The sequence below is a fragment of the Belonocnema kinseyi genome, chromosome 9 (assembly GCF_010883055.1).
Source record: "Belonocnema kinseyi isolate 2016_QV_RU_SX_M_011 chromosome 9, B_treatae_v1, whole genome shotgun sequence".
NCBI classification, from domain to species: Eukaryota; Metazoa; Arthropoda; class Insecta; order Hymenoptera; family Cynipidae; genus Belonocnema; species Belonocnema kinseyi.
In genome coordinates, this window is record NC_046665.1 from 56,790,053 (window position 1) to 56,805,742 (window position 15,690).

General features: G+C 29.7%; 2 protein-coding genes and 1 long non-coding RNA gene across 3 annotated transcripts in view; 2 read left to right on the forward strand and 1 right to left on the reverse strand.

Moving 5' to 3' along the window:
* LOC117180145 (zinc finger BED domain-containing protein 4-like) overlaps positions 1-467 on the forward strand; it is a 1,811-nt gene extending 1,344 nt beyond the window's left edge. Inside the window, exon 2 of the mRNA XM_033372489.1 lies at positions 179-467. Within this exon, the coding sequence (XP_033228380.1) occupies positions 179-345 (167 nt within the window). The 3' untranslated portion in view covers positions 346-467. The remainder of the gene's footprint in view (positions 1-178) is intronic.
* LOC117180146 overlaps positions 1-1,961 on the forward strand; it is a 4,823-nt gene extending 2,862 nt beyond the window's left edge. The window contains exon 4 of the mRNA XM_033372490.1: positions 1,846-1,961. Coding sequence (XP_033228381.1) covers positions 1,846-1,889 — 44 coding nt within the window. The 3' untranslated portion in view covers positions 1,890-1,961. The remainder of the gene's footprint in view (positions 1-1,845) is intronic.
* A 1,544-nt stretch (positions 1,962-3,505) lies between these two features.
* Positions 3,506-5,431, reverse strand: LOC117180035. The gene is made up of 3 exons (XR_004467988.1): positions 5,294-5,431; positions 5,030-5,131; positions 3,506-4,049 (listed from the first exon to the last, which is right to left on the reverse strand). It is a non-coding gene; the product is annotated as an uncharacterized LOC117180035 (long non-coding RNA).
* Positions 5,432-15,690: the final 10,259 nt, after the last annotated feature.

The following is a 15,690-nucleotide window of genomic DNA, read 5'->3' on the forward strand; positions in this document are numbered from 1 at the left end:
TGACTTGACTTTTATTTTATACCTTTTTAAAATAAATATATGTCGGAACAGCAGATTTGAAACTAAATACATGTAAAGCTCCAGCATCATGATGACCAGTTAGATAAATAAAAGAATCTCACGAAAAAATTCGTTCTTTATTTTTAAGTATTTAGTAAAGATTACTTTTTTCTTACAGAAGAAAAGCCGGGATTTTCTGTATGGAATGTACATCATGGCCTGGTGAAAAAAGTTCAGAGCCAAAAAAATGACAGCTTCCTCGATAGCGATTCCGTAACAGAAGAACTAAATATGTTTCTGAAGAGCCCAATTACTCCATTCAAATCCGACCCTATCCGCACATAGTTGGATATGACATCTGTTTACCCTATCTTATCGCAAATAGCTCTTAAGTACCTCAGCGTGGTGGCAACGTCCGTGCCTTGTGAAAGGCTTTTCTCCAAAACTGGGCAAATAATGATGGATAAAAGAAATCGCATGAAAGGAGCAACTTTAAACAAACTACTTTTTTTGGGGTATTTATTAGGTTCCGTCCAAAAACTACGTTACTATGGGGGGGCACTGGAATGTAACAGTGTGTGGGGGGGGGGGTGTGAACTACTTTGACAAAAAAATTCATTTTTTTGGTTAAAGATTCATTTCCTTGATAGAAAGTTTAAATATTCCATTTTTAGAAAATGAATCTTCTCAGTTAAAAATCATCTTTTGGGTTGAACTCTTGCTGAAAATTCATTTTTCTAAAGATTCATCATATTAGTTGAAAATTCACCTCTTTACTTGAAAATCTAACTATTTTGTTAACAATTCTTTTTTTTTTGTTAAAAAATAATTTGTTAAACTAATATTGTAACTATTCCTTTTTTGGTTAAAAATTGATAGTCTTATTTAAAAAAATTTTGTTTGGTTAAACATTTATGTATTTTGATCAAAATTTGTCTTTTTGGTCAAAAACTAATCTTCTCGGCTCAAAATTCATACTTTTTCATTAAAAACACATCTATTTTGTCCTAACTCAATCTGATTCTATTGAAAATGAACTGTTTTGTTAAAAATTCATATTTTTTAATTACATTTAACTATTTGGTTAAAAATTAAACTATTTTCAAGAGAAATGAACTTTTTGGTGGATAATGAACTTTTTTGTTAAAAAATCATATTTCCGGGATGAAAATTAAATTGTTTTGTAAATACTTCGTTCTTTTGGTATTAAAATTCAACAATTTTGTTGAAATTTTATGTACTTTGTTGAAAATGTATCTTTTTTTTGCGAGAAAATTAATCTTCTTGCTAGAAAATTCATCTTTGTCTTTAAAAATGGAACTTTTTTGTTGAAAATTGTTTTTCTTGTTTTCTTAAAAATTTATTTTTTATCTCAAAATTTCAATATTATATTTTTGGTTAGAAATTCATGTATTTTGTTAAAATTGCAATATATATTTCAACTTAAAATCTTATGAATTTAAAGTGTTTCATATTGCACTCAATATGGTATTTAAATTAATTTTATTTGAAAGAATTTTGTCCTTCATTATTATCCTATTTTCCTGATATATATCTCTCTGTCCTGTGTGTTTATACAGTTATTGGGCTACGTTACTTCTCGGGGTGGGGGGATTGTGTATAATTGTTAACTTAGCTTATGGACAACCCCTTATATACAATATTCTTTTTTTTATAAGAAAACAGTAATTACATTCTAAATGAATGACTTCCACGCAGTTACTGCTGTCTAACTCAGGAGACTTATTTAAAATATAGTTACTGTATTCTTTAAAAAAGAAGGGTACTACTTGTTTAGATTTATTATCTTACAAATATTAAAACCAATTTATTTTGTTTAATTAGGCGAAACAACACTCGCAAGAATCAACCAAAGATATGGAATTTAAAACCAAAGCAACAAATTCCAACGGTTGTGTTGCAGGAGTTTACAAATAAAAATGCAACACTTAGCAATGTATATTAATTGTAAGTCCTTTATTGTTTAAACAAAATGTTTTGGTATAAGGTTATAGAAAATGATATTTTTGTTTTTGTACAAACTTACTTTCTGTTGCAGGTTTGGGGAGAAGAATGATTATACAAAAATTATTATATTAAAATATTTTGTTTCTTTAATAAATTTGTTTTAACAATAATATTTTTATACTCATTATAATTATTTTTTCATTTAAAATAAAAAATATCGAAAATATCGATAGTATCGATATTTTTTAACCGATATATCGATTTTTTTTATATTTAGTTTCCGATATGTCGATATTTAAGATATCGATATTTTTTTCGATATCGCATCACTACTACGAAAGCATGGCAACTTTTTCGGAATAGTTATCCTAACTTTTGAGTGAAATATCTGCGACAGCCACGAAGATGCCCGAAGTACTGTCGCCAAGAGCCGAAAGAGTTTTGCCTATTTCAGCGCTAAACTTAAATGTCGAAAGGCTTTAAAATGAAAATTTTATCAAATGCTTGCAATATTTCAATAGATTGCTGTTTTAAGTTTAAAAAAGAATTCAGAGCTTTTAATTGAAAGCATCGAAATTATAGAATTTTTTATTGTGAAACTGAAAACTCGCATTATTTTTAATTTCAGAACGTCCAAATGAAAACCCCTTAATTTGAAAATATTCAAAATTCTTAATTTTTGACGAATTATAAATGGACAGTCTGCAATTTTAAAGATGCACAAATAAACATTCTTAAATATTTAAAATTAAAGGCCGACATTTTAATTCAAAAGATTTAGAAAATGAAGAAAATTTAAACGTAGAGCATCAGAATTAAAGATTTTATCATTGTAAAACTTAAAACTCGTATAAACATGTATAAATAAAAATTCTTAAATGTTGATGATTTTAATTATGAAAAGTCAAGTTTTCAGTTCCAAGTCTTCCAAATTGAAGAAAAGTCAAATGTAAAGCATACAAATTAATTGTTAATTGTAAAATTGAAAATGCACCTAATTTTTAATTTTAATTTTTAAAGATGAAAAAATCTTACTTTTAATTCGCAAAAATTAAAATTTATACAATTTTAAAGAATCACAATGGAAAACTGTACAATTTTAAAGGCGCAAAAAAAACATTGCTAATTTTATATGCTTTTCAAGATCGAAACCTCAAGATTTCCTCAATTAAAAAAGAAATAGTTGTTACACTTACCTTGAGCCTGCTGTTATAGTAACCAGTCATAATTTATCATAAAAAAATAATTAATTTTTTGGGGAAAACCATGAATATTCGAGGAAAGTAAAAGATTTTCTTTTATTCCTAGAAAATAATTTTTAAATCCTGCTTTATGTATTAAAGAATAAATTCAAATTCATCTCAGTTTCGGTTTTAATACTTAATTAAAATAAGATAAAATGATAGCCACCTTTTATTTTTACAAATAATTATAAATATAATCTTAATATTAAACTGGAATTTGAAGCGTAACATTTTGAAGAATGACAGAAATTTCAAGGATCAAAAAAGTAGTTTTTATTAAAAAAGGCATCAAGTAGACAATTTGGAAGTCTTTATTTTGTTTTCCTTATCATAATTATTCTTCACAGGAAGTTTTCGTTTTCTACGTACTCTATTTTGAAAATTATCAACTATAGGTTTTAAAACACGAGCCGCTTGGAGATGTGAATTCGTTATTTAATTCTTTAGAACCAACTGAGAACTCTTCAAAATCTCCATTTTCACTACTGTTGAATTCTTCAGAATAAAATTCATCGCGAATTTCACAGTGTTGAGATTTGTTTTTTTTTTCTCGCCAAAGCGATTCTCTTTATCCCAACCAAGAAATTGTTGTGCATCTAATGCTGTAAAACATCCTTGACGTCTAATTGCAGTATCAATATCTAAATCTTGCAAATGCACTTTTGGAAAAGGCGTGGGAATGGCTCGTGGTTTCAGATAAGATTTGCGGAAACGGTTTCCCCGAATGAATAAATTAGAGTCAAAATCAAGTTTACAGACTTTATCGCCCTTTTTCAAAATCTGGGGTGATTCAGCTAGCTTATTACTAGAGTCTTGCCACGTATTTAATCTTTCTTGCTGGAAAAAACAAAACAAACAAAATAAATAAATTTGAAATTTTTATGCCACAAATTTTCAAACCAAACATTTGAAAAACTTCAACTCTGACATCTTTACCAATTTTGATTTTAGGATATTTGAAATATTTAATATTTTTTCAATAATTGATTTAATTAATTATTATTTGATAAGTTTAATGACAGGGTCGATAGGGTTAGTATGATAAGGAGATAATTGGAAATAAGAAACAAATTAGTTATTAACTTTTTTTATCAAAACATAAGCATTATATCTCTTATTATTTTTAGGAGAAAGGTGGCTGCAATTAGTTATTACTTTATTCAATTACACACGCACACGAAAGAAAACGTATATTAATGTTTGTTACGCCTGGTAAACAAGGCCTTTTTTGTTAGCCTGTTTTAGTTTTAAAGAATCTGAAATGTTTTTAGAAAAATAGAATTCGCAATTGGATCAACGGATTTTTTTTTATCTTCGTTGATAAACCTCACTTTTGGAATGAATATGTATGCAGGTTATTATAATTTACAAATCACATTTTTACATATAGACTAACAGACAAATAATTTTTTTATTGATTTAGATATTTTACCGTTTAAAGTAGGTACGTGTTTAATACCACTAAACCTGCAGTTCAAAATCAATCTTTTAAAACTTTATTTTCATGAACATTCCTATAAAAGACAAGAAAATCATAGAAAACATGCATTATGATAATCAGCGGATGTTTCATTATCAGTTACGAAAGCAAAATCTTGTAAAATTCACAGTTTACTGTTTTTTACATGTATCACACACTCACGTAATGATAAAAAATCTTAATCGTTGACACTCTACCAATGAAAGTAAAAAATATTTCTTCAAAAAGTTCAAAGATAATGATGGTAAAATTGATACTCCTCTTTTCGCTTCGTAAAATAATTCATATTCACTTCCGGACTTGCAGAAATGATTTTTGTTTTGAACAGTATACTTACGTTGCAAACAGAAAACTGTGCGATACCGGGTCCACCTTCCTGTCGTCCTTGTACCTCACATTCTTGATTTTTAATTGTACAGCCTCGTGTAACACAAATTATCTACAAAATTATTACAAAAAATATTATTAGGGTGACGAAAATTAGAGAATTGCATTCAATCCCACCTAACCTATCAAGTAATATTTTTCGACTTAAAAAAAACACTGTTGGAACGCGTAAATACAAGGTTACTCTAAATAAAATGATGTATGAAGTACTTACGGCTTCGAAACATATATTTATCTTCTTCGAACACGAAAAAAATGCATTAAACAATGAACTAAAATAACTTTTGCTTCTCACATTTCGACGCCATGGAGAATTGTTTAACGCAATCAGCTAACAGCCATGACCCTTTTCTCTCTTGTCACTTCGTGCGGCTGACGCAGATATTCCACTCACAAGTTAGGAAAGCTCCCCCCCCCATCTTTTCCGAAAAAGTTGCAATGACCCACGCTGGGTCTGGGAAACTTGACATTCTTCACGGTAATAAAGATCGAACGTATCTCGGCGACAAAACATAAACTTTAACAATAATAAATAATGGATATTTTAAAGTAAAGCGATTTTGTTGTTTAATTTTTGAACGTTTAAAGCTCTTTTGTTTAAAGGATTTTTCTATTGCCATTAGGGTCTTATGCGTAGTATTCCATGTAATTACAAAACATGCATTTTATAAAAATAAGGGCAAATGTTTTGATACTTAAAAGGGGACATCCTCGGTTCTAGATATTTAATTTAAAAAGTTAAAAAAAAAATCAGTCAAATTAAAATTAAACTTTAGTATGCAATACACCAAACTCTCGCTTTCAGTCCAGTGACAGACGTTGCCTTTAAATAGCCATGGATTAAATTGGATTGGGGGGGGGGGGGGGGGGGGGGGGTCGAAACGTAAACTGTCAGCACCGCCTGAACAGTTCACAATAAAAAATTGGTAAAAAATGTATGCATATGATTGAGAGGAAGTTCATTATTAAAAAAACACAAACGAAAACGAATGAAAAAATACAACAGATTTCTGTTAATATAACAGGATAGTTTTTTACGTAAAAAATAGAGACATACAATCTATTTCAAATCACGAAGCAAACTGCAAAATCATTCTCAGAGGTCCTCCAGTTTAACGAATTAAAAAATTCGCAAGGAAAATGCTTTAATTTTAAAGGGCTCTGGCAGTAAAACAGACTGAAAATGAGAGGACCGATCGTCGGTTCGCTTGTGGGTGCGACGATCGTAGTGGCCACGGGTTCTCACAACTTGTTCCGCTTCACAACGGGATAGTATATGTTAAAAAGTTTTTCCACATCAGTTCTTAAATTGACCGCATTCACATTACCAGCAATATAAAACATTTTCGCCGCCAGAATTTTGCGATAGTGACATTCATTCGCAGGAATTATCGATCTTTTCAATCAAAAAAATGATCTTTCTCATTACTGTGCTTAGTGAGCATTGTTTGTTTATTAAGGACCTCATTTATATCTCTCTTGTTATTTTTAACTCATCCTTCTAACGACGTTTAGTTTGACCAATATAAATCGTTTTACAATTTTGCAATTTGTTTAATTCATCTTGAGTGGGCCTCAAACCCGACAAGAGGTATCTCTTGTTTTTACATCCAGTACTTATGTCTTACTGCCCGAGAATTCTTGTAATGCGTTCAGATAGACCTTCCATATATGAAACGCTGATAAAAAAACCTAATTTCCGCATTTAAAAATATTTCATCAACTCGACGCTGTTCATTTTAAGCCAAAATATATATTCTGAAATTAATATTCTCCCTAACGAATGTTTCGAGGTAAAAGTTGTCACAAAGTTTGTCCTCCACCACTTATAAATTGTCTTGATAAAATTGTTTATCGGAAAGAATAATGGCTCTGAGAACAATACTGAAAACTACACTTATTTGTATTTTTGTGGGTGGTTGGAATCGAAATTTAGGCATTTACCAGACTCCGTGGGTTTGCGCAAACAAATGCAGTTTATTTCTTGAATGTGATTCCTGTGAAAAGTTACATCCAGGAAGTTTATCGCCCTATTTTTTTCTTTCTCCAGTTTGAATTTATTTTGAAAATCATTCGAATTAAAAACTTGTAGAAGGTTCTCTGCTTCGTTTTCCAACAGGGCTAATAATATTTCGTCGACATAGCGGACATACAACGGTGCTTGGAAAGCCATTATCGGTAAAATAACTGTTTCCAGGTCGTGCATAACTAGATTTGTTAAACTCGGTGATAGAAGAGCGCCCATTGGTAGTCCTCTTTTTTAAAGTAAATTTTGCTCTTTAAATGAAACCCGTGCTATTTAGACCTAATCGATGTCTTTCCTAAAAAACTGTGCACGGAGTTTTTGTTTTTTCGCAAAATTGATTCGTTGTTGTCCAAATTTGGTCCTTGGATTCTTGTTTTTTTGACAGGATTGCATAAAAAAAAATAATTTTCATCCGACAAAAGCGAATTTTGCAACAAAACAATTACATTTACAAACAAAGTGATGATTCTTCAATGAAGAAGATTTATTTTCTAGAACGAAATTAGTTCAATTTTTCATATAATTCAGTTGTGAAAGTTCATGTGAATGAAATAAAAAAATTATTTTTCTAATTTTTGTTTTCCTGAAATCAATTAGATGCCCAAAAAATAATATTTTTCCGGCATGGATTGTCGAATACAAATGTTTTTATACAGTTACCTGCCCTTACACATCACCCTTTATTCAAACCTACCTTGTTAAAGTTTGATGGTCGATATTTAACCAAATAAAAACGTCCGAAATCCTCTTTTCTAACCCCACGAATTATGGATTCAATGGGATTGTTTAGCAAGACCCCTAAAAGCCACCATTACTATATCCACACCTGAAATGTCAACAATGACCAGTTTGATTGTCGATATTTGAAAATATACAAACATAAAAAATCTGCTTCTCTTATCCTACGAATGCTGGATTCAGTGAGAATGTTTTGTCAGGACCACTAAAAAACCACCCTTACCATACTCACACCTACAATGTTCAAAATTACAAGTTTGATTGTCGATATTTAAAAATATAAAAACATCAAAAATCCTCTTTTTATATTCTCATTCATAATGTGAAGGTATTAGTTTTATGCAAAAAATGACTTTCGCGAATTTAAAAAAAATGTCCACGTACGCTAAACAGCAATTTCTGATAACAATTCAAAAAGTTAAAGCTTTTCCAAAATTTTTGAGACAGCTTTTTTCATAAATTTAAAATTCTATCGACAGTTATTTATAGCACATAAAAATATGCACAATTTATCTCTATGGCTTGTCTGGATAAAATCAAAATTACAGAAGTTATAGGATTTTCAAAATGCAAAAAACCAAACGAAAATGGACATTTGAAGTCAAAAAAGCGTGATATAGAAAAACGTGAAGAGAAAAAGGTTATTTTTCCAAGGCCCTATACTATTCTTTTATTAGCTCTTTGAATTTTGTCTTAAAAAATCGAAAATTCAAATGTTGATCAAAAAAAAAAAATGATTTTCATTCTCATCGATAATGAGAAAGTATTAGTTTAATGCGAAAAATGACTTTCGCGAATTTTATCCAATGTTGATGTTTTGAGGCCCCCTGAGTCAGAAAAACAAGTTTTTACGTGGGTGTCTGCCTGTCCGGCGTGATCGTTGTTGATACAATTTTAGACAACAACTAAATAAGTTAAAACAAAGCATAATACGAAAAGAGATAGGTCGACAAAAATTTTGCAACTAAAAGAGATCTAGAAATTTGTCATAAATCACTTTTTTTTATAGGATGAGTAGTTTTTGTTTTCTTCATGAAAAACAAAATTGAGAATCAAAATATTAAATTGTGTGCAAACGATACAAGCTACGAGAATAACTGAGACAACATTTATTCAACGAACAAGAATTTACAAATTTTTCACGAATATTTTTATTTTATCGACATAAAGCCTAATTTTTCTTTAATCGTAAAAAACAAGATTAAACATAATGAATCTCTGTATAAACAAGGAAATAAGAATCAGTATGTTTTAATTTCCATGCATATTATACATTGTAATGATATCAATTTATTGGAATGTAACATGTTTTAGCTTAGCTAAGAATATAATTTAATGCAAAATAAGAAACGAATATTAAGGTAAACACGATAAATACAATTTGCACTTTATTTTGGAATGTCTTAATAAGCAATCCCAGGCAGAGTTACATAAAAATTTATTATATTTAATATAAAAGTGTTGAGCATAATGCAAAGAAGTTTTTTTTATGGACAAAATGGAGTAGGTTTTCACGAATCGAACAAAATATAAGAAAAGTAACTTTTCTCTTCTCTTCACCCGAGTCGAAATTTAGGCCCTACTTTGAAGCCGTATCTCCTACCTTCGTAAGGGCTGGAATCTGTAAGTAGGTTATAAATAAGCCGAAATCGGCCGTTTTTTCCACGTTTAGCGTCAAAGTAGGGTCTGTATTCAAAATAAATTGGACCCTCTTTAAAAGCTCAAACTGCTACTGTAGGACTTCTGGTATCAAATCATTCTCTCTATAATATCACATCAATTTGGATGAATATAAACAAGTTTGGTTATTTATCAGAAAAAAATAAAATAATATCAGTAATATAAATGTCAAGGATATTCGGAGTTATTTTTTTATACATATTGTTAATAAAATTTGTTAATTATGAGTCTAAAGCATAGTGCACTGAAAAATCCACAAGTACTAAGAAACGAACCCGAGATCGCACGCACGCACTGAGTATTTACTAACCGATTCAGCTATAACGGAACGCGTTAGAATGTCTTATATAAAAATGATTAGCACGTGTCCAATAGTTCAAGGTGAAATTTTCAATAAGTTCCCAATTAAAAACGCTGCCATCGAAAAAAAGACTGTTTCCGTCGACAAGCGCCCTGAAAATGCATTTGTTAAGAAAAATAATTAACATTATCAACTCATCATGAATAGTGATGCCCTCGGGCGATCTTTTCCGATATCGACACGATTCCGACTCAATTTTGCCTGCGGTATCGGTTTTGGATCGTGTGTCGGTTTTAGCTCGACTCGACTTTGGATTGGGAAGTCGATATATCGGCTCGGAATCGGGTGAGGTTTTCGATTCTCGTTCGGCAAATGTGCTCTTCTCACTTGAACCTAGCGGAGAGGAAAATTCGTCAATGAGTTGACGTCCCTCTTTCCCCCTGACTCCTCCAAGCCCTGGTTAAAACGGTTATGCCTAGAGTGAAAATCTTGAAATATATTTTCCCCGTAGATAGTGGAGAATTCGTACTTTGGCTTAGAATTAAATAATTTGAAACATGGAAATGCTATTATGCCGATTATAGAAAATACTTTCAATCTTCATTCAATTTAGAAATGTTTTTAATGAAAAATAATATATTCTTTAGTATGTGGCAATATTGCACTGTTTATTTAAAAGAAGCAAATATAAATCAGCTATTGTTAAATGAACAATTTACAGCTGAAACGTCGTAAATAGATTGCATTCTACTGATTCTTCAAAATTTCAGAGTGCAAATGTTTGGAAAACTAGTTAAACAAAACAAGAAAAATGTTGACTAACAGACGATATTGTTGGAAGACTCTTGAATTTTCAACCAAGAAAGATGAATTTTCTACCACAGCTAATAAATTGTCAATCCAAAAGACTCATTTTTAACAAAATAGTGAAATTTTCTATTAAATATATGATTTTTTAGGAATTTAGTTATACTTTCCTTCCTACAGTTGCATTTACAAACCAAATATGTAGGATAAATTCTTAATAAAAACTTCAATAGCTTAATTTTCAATAAAAAATGGAATGGTTAAATTGAGACTTAAAAAAGTAATACTTAACCTGAACAAGAGTTTTTAACAAAATATTTAAGCCCCTCCAACAATCAACTGACGCTTATGATTTTGCTATATACTTTAATAATAAAAAATATACCATTTTCATTGTGACATGACTGACCACGGAAAAAAAGAATGTTTCGAAGCGCTACAGAAACATTGAACGAGTGCAATAAAAACTCGTAAATAAAAAAATACATCGCGACGAACACAGGTAGAACCTCCTTCTTTCTGAAGTCGGTCCTTGATAATAATTATTTTTTAAAAACATGCCAAAACGTATGCCCGTTCTTGAGAAGTAATTATTAAGTAATACGTTTAAATTAACAGTGTTTCCGGAATATTCCTAAATTTTAGCTCCGGCATTATTGTAGATTGAGGTCAGCGGAGACTATCGAAACATTACGAAACTGTTTACTTTTTTCTTTCCTTAAATACAGTAAATTAGAAAAAATACATTTAAAACAAAACTTATTTTAGTTAGATCAAAGATTATTCCGAATACTACTGTACAATGGAGTATCCAACTGTACGAGAAAAAATTGAAATCGTTCTGATGCATGGAGAAGCTGGTAGAAATCTTGATAATGCTGCCAATCTCTACGCTCAGCGTTTTCCAAATAGAATTGTATCACTTGCTTCATTTTATCGTACTATTACAAAATTTACTACCGATGGAAGTGTTCAACCTAAGAAACAGACCCGTGCGACAGAAGTCACTGAAAAAAATAATTAAATTGCTGTATTAGCTGCAGTGGCCAATAATCCTCACGTTAGTACACGAGAAATTGCTCGTGATTCCGGAATGTCTCAGAGCAGTGTTTGGAAAATTTTGAAACATAATAAATTCCATCCGTATCATGTCTCTTTACATCAAGAACTTCATGGCGTTGATTTCTAAAATCAGGTAGCTTTTTGTCACTGGACACGTGAACAAATGCAAAAAAATCCTAACTTTTTTCGTTCTGTATTATTCTCTGACAAGTCGTCTTTTACGAACCATGGAAGAGTTAATGACACAAGATACACTACTGAAGTACTGACAATCCGCAGTGGCTTCCTGAAGTCGAAGACAAGCGTCCATGGACTGTCAACGTGTGGTGTGGAATAATTCGTAACTAACTGATCGGTTCCCAAATTATCCAAGGCAGCTTAAATGGTCCGAAATATCAAGACATTTTGGAAAATGAACTGCCAATATTTCTTAAAGACTTGAGCTTAGAAATACGACAGAACATGTGGTTTCAACATGATGGTTGTCCATCACACTATTCAGCAGTAGCACGAGAAGTTCTTGATCATGATTTAAAAGGTCGTTGAATTGGTAGAGGCGGTCCGATAAATTGGCCTGCAAGATCGCCAGATCTTACTTTACCAGATTTCTTTTTGTTGGGTTATCTGAAAGACAAAGTGTACAAAGAAAACCCAACAAACACGTGAGAATATGGTTGACAGAATTACAAGTTCATGTTCTGAAATTCGAGAAGATACACTTCTCCATTATGTAACTTCATTTGAATCACGGATTAATAAGTGCATTGAAGCATGGGGACACTCAATTGTCAAGTTGAGCCTGAAAATCACATCAATTTGGCCTTTATCAATTTTGAACTTTTGACCTCTAAGTTTACTGAGAGTGATCATATTATTATTAAATCTGTTTCAATCACTAATTTTCGAATATTTGATGAATAAATTAATTCGTAAAATGAACAAACCTTTTTTTTCAATCACATGAACTGTAGCATACACTCGTTTTAAATTCTTCGTGTGTGCAACCATTATCTTAGCAAAGATGAGAAAATTAAAGAGTTTTTCTTTCTTTGACTGAATTGAAATATTAACTGCAATATTCCAAATTAAACAATGCGCTTTTTCATTTTAGAAAAGAAATGGTTAAAACTAAAAGATTCTTCCTTTTCATCATAAGAAAACTGGTGACAATAAAGAATATGCCCGCTTCAACTCAATTAAAGCTTCAATCCAAATATTTGAAATTAAAAAAAAATCATTTGTCCAATTCTTAGTTCACTTATTCTAAAAAAATTAAAAAATTTGTTCCCAGCACGATAAATCTAATTGTGAAGTATTTCTTAACGCAGGAATTCCTACAGTCGGAAAATTTTAATTTTCTCTTCTGTCGTCTAATTTCTATGAGATTTTTTTAGCGAACTTGAATCTTGCCTTTTTATATTCTTGTTAATTAGGATACCACTTCTTATTATAATTATTTTAAAAACAGAAAACATTCAAATTAATTTTTTTACTATTTGTAGCGGATGATTAATTTCGAATTTGCTAATTGATCAAATTGGTCATTTTCAAATCAAATAAGAATTTCAAATTCACTTCTAACAAAACAAACAAATAGATTTAGAGTTCATTCAACTTGAATTCAAGTTAATTCAAAATGAATTCTAGTTTATGCAAACAGAAATCTATTAATTCAAATTAATTAGAAATTAATTGTATTCAATTAAAAATCGAAATTTATTCATTCAAATACAATTCTTGTTCGTTTAAGTGAAATTCTTATAAATTATGATTAAATTCTATAAATTGGAACTGAATTCTAGTTAACAAAATCAAATGTTTGAGAGCATTTATTTTTGAAAAATAATATTTGTTGTAATTTTTTGTGTAAAAATTAGGAAACTTTAAATATACTTTAAAAGTTTAATTATCCTAAAAACTTTCAGAATTATATGGTTTCTAGTTGAAAAATGAATTGAGGCAAGCTTGATGCGTTAATAAATTTAATATTTTCAAACGTTGTTGAAAATAAAAGAACTCTTCAATAAGGATCGTGAAACTAACTTGAAAATCAATTATAGGAGTTTCGATTTGGACAACGCGAATGAATAAATGCAAAGATTACTCTGTGCTATTTATTATTCATTATTTATTCAACATAAATTGAATTTCAATTTAAAAGAATTCAACTTTCAAAAATAAAGAATGCCGGAATAAGGAAAAACAAGCATAAAGATTTATTATTTATTATAATCCATTACTTTTTCACGTTGACAGACACAAATTTTTTAGTACTTTAGGACAATCTATACAAGCATAATTACAAAATTTTGCTATGTATTTTTCCTTCTTAAATTTTTTGCGCCTTTTGCATTCACTTTGGTTTCAACGACCATTTAATTTTTCGGGCTCCATTCGCCGAAACTTGTAGAAGAAATAATTAGACACCTCAGGTTCGTGAAATGCAATTCTTTCTTTGCATTTCTTTTTGATATTCTGAGTATTATCAGTAATTTCTCTGAAAATTAAAGAAACAACTCAACGCAACAATTAAAACTTTTTTAACGATACAACTATTCTGCTACTATTTTGAAAAAAATTACATTAAAGTTACTATGATCTAAAATTGCTCGCTAATTAACCTTTTTCTTATGTTTATATATATTTTTTCAAACTTCTTCCCTAGATGGACTAAATAATGTATTGGGTTTTTTGAACATTTAAAAAATTCCAAACGTCTCAAAGGATTTTTAAAAATTTCAGGAGATTTCAACGATTTTAACAGATTTAAATGGGTTTTTGCAGATTTAATTTGATTTTAGGGATTTCAAGGGATTTTATACGGGTTCAAAACCTTAGAAGTATTTTAAAAGATTTCCAGAGTTTTTGGAGAATCGCAGGATGTTCCAAAGTTTAAAAAATTAAAAAAAAATGGTAACTGATTAAGAATTTTCAGATAATTTACAGGATTTGAAGAAAGCATTTCAGAGAACTTCAAGAATGTACTAAATAACTTTAGGAATTAAATAAAAGAAAATTAAATTTTTAATATTTTTCACGGATTTCGTGCGATTTTCAGTGTATTTTAAAAAATTCCGTGGAATTTGTTGGGATGTCATAAAATTTCGTTAATTTCTAGCTTTCAAGCCATTTAAAAATTTCTGAGAAATTTCAGATCATATCGTAAATTAAAAATATTTCGAATTTGAAAAAAATTAAAAGATGCCATGAAATCTTAGGACATTTTTATAAATATTAAAATATTTGAAAGTGTTAAAAATTTTTGATCAAATTCTAAGAGATTACGAACTTCAAAATAAATTATGAGATCTAAAATAAATTCCTGTGAATTAAAAAATTGTAAGGGATTTTAGAAAAGGATCAGATATGTCAAAGGATTTGAAAGATTATAGAAAGAAATATTATAGTATATTTAAAAAGATTCCGAGAAATAGGAATTATTTTGTAGATTTCTTGGAATTTTTATTGTCATTCGAAAATTTCAAGGTATTTTAAGAAATTGCATAATATTGAAGGGATTTATAGGATTTAAACAGAAATTAAAAGAGAATTTTTATGGATTACAAGGAGTCTCAGACAACTCGAGAGTTTTCCAGAGATTTCAGAGGATTTTAAAAGAATTGATGGATTTGAAATATATATATTTTTAAAAGAATTTTAAAAGATAACACAAATTACAAGATGTTTAATAGGATTTTACTTATTTTTTGTAATTCGGCATTATTATAAACTGTCGGGAAGTTTATCAATTAATAACTTTAGAATTCGGTAATATAATAAACTGTTCGGAAATGTTATAATTCAGTAATTTGATATTTCGACAATTTTATAATAATTTCAGAAATATTCTATTTCGAATATTTTCAGGAATTTTACAGTGTCGGAAATTAAATTTTTCGACTTTTTAGTATTTCCAATTATAACACTGCTGCAAAGTTAATAATATTACCGCATTTGAAAATTCTCGGTAAAAAATGAACGAATAAAAAAATATCTG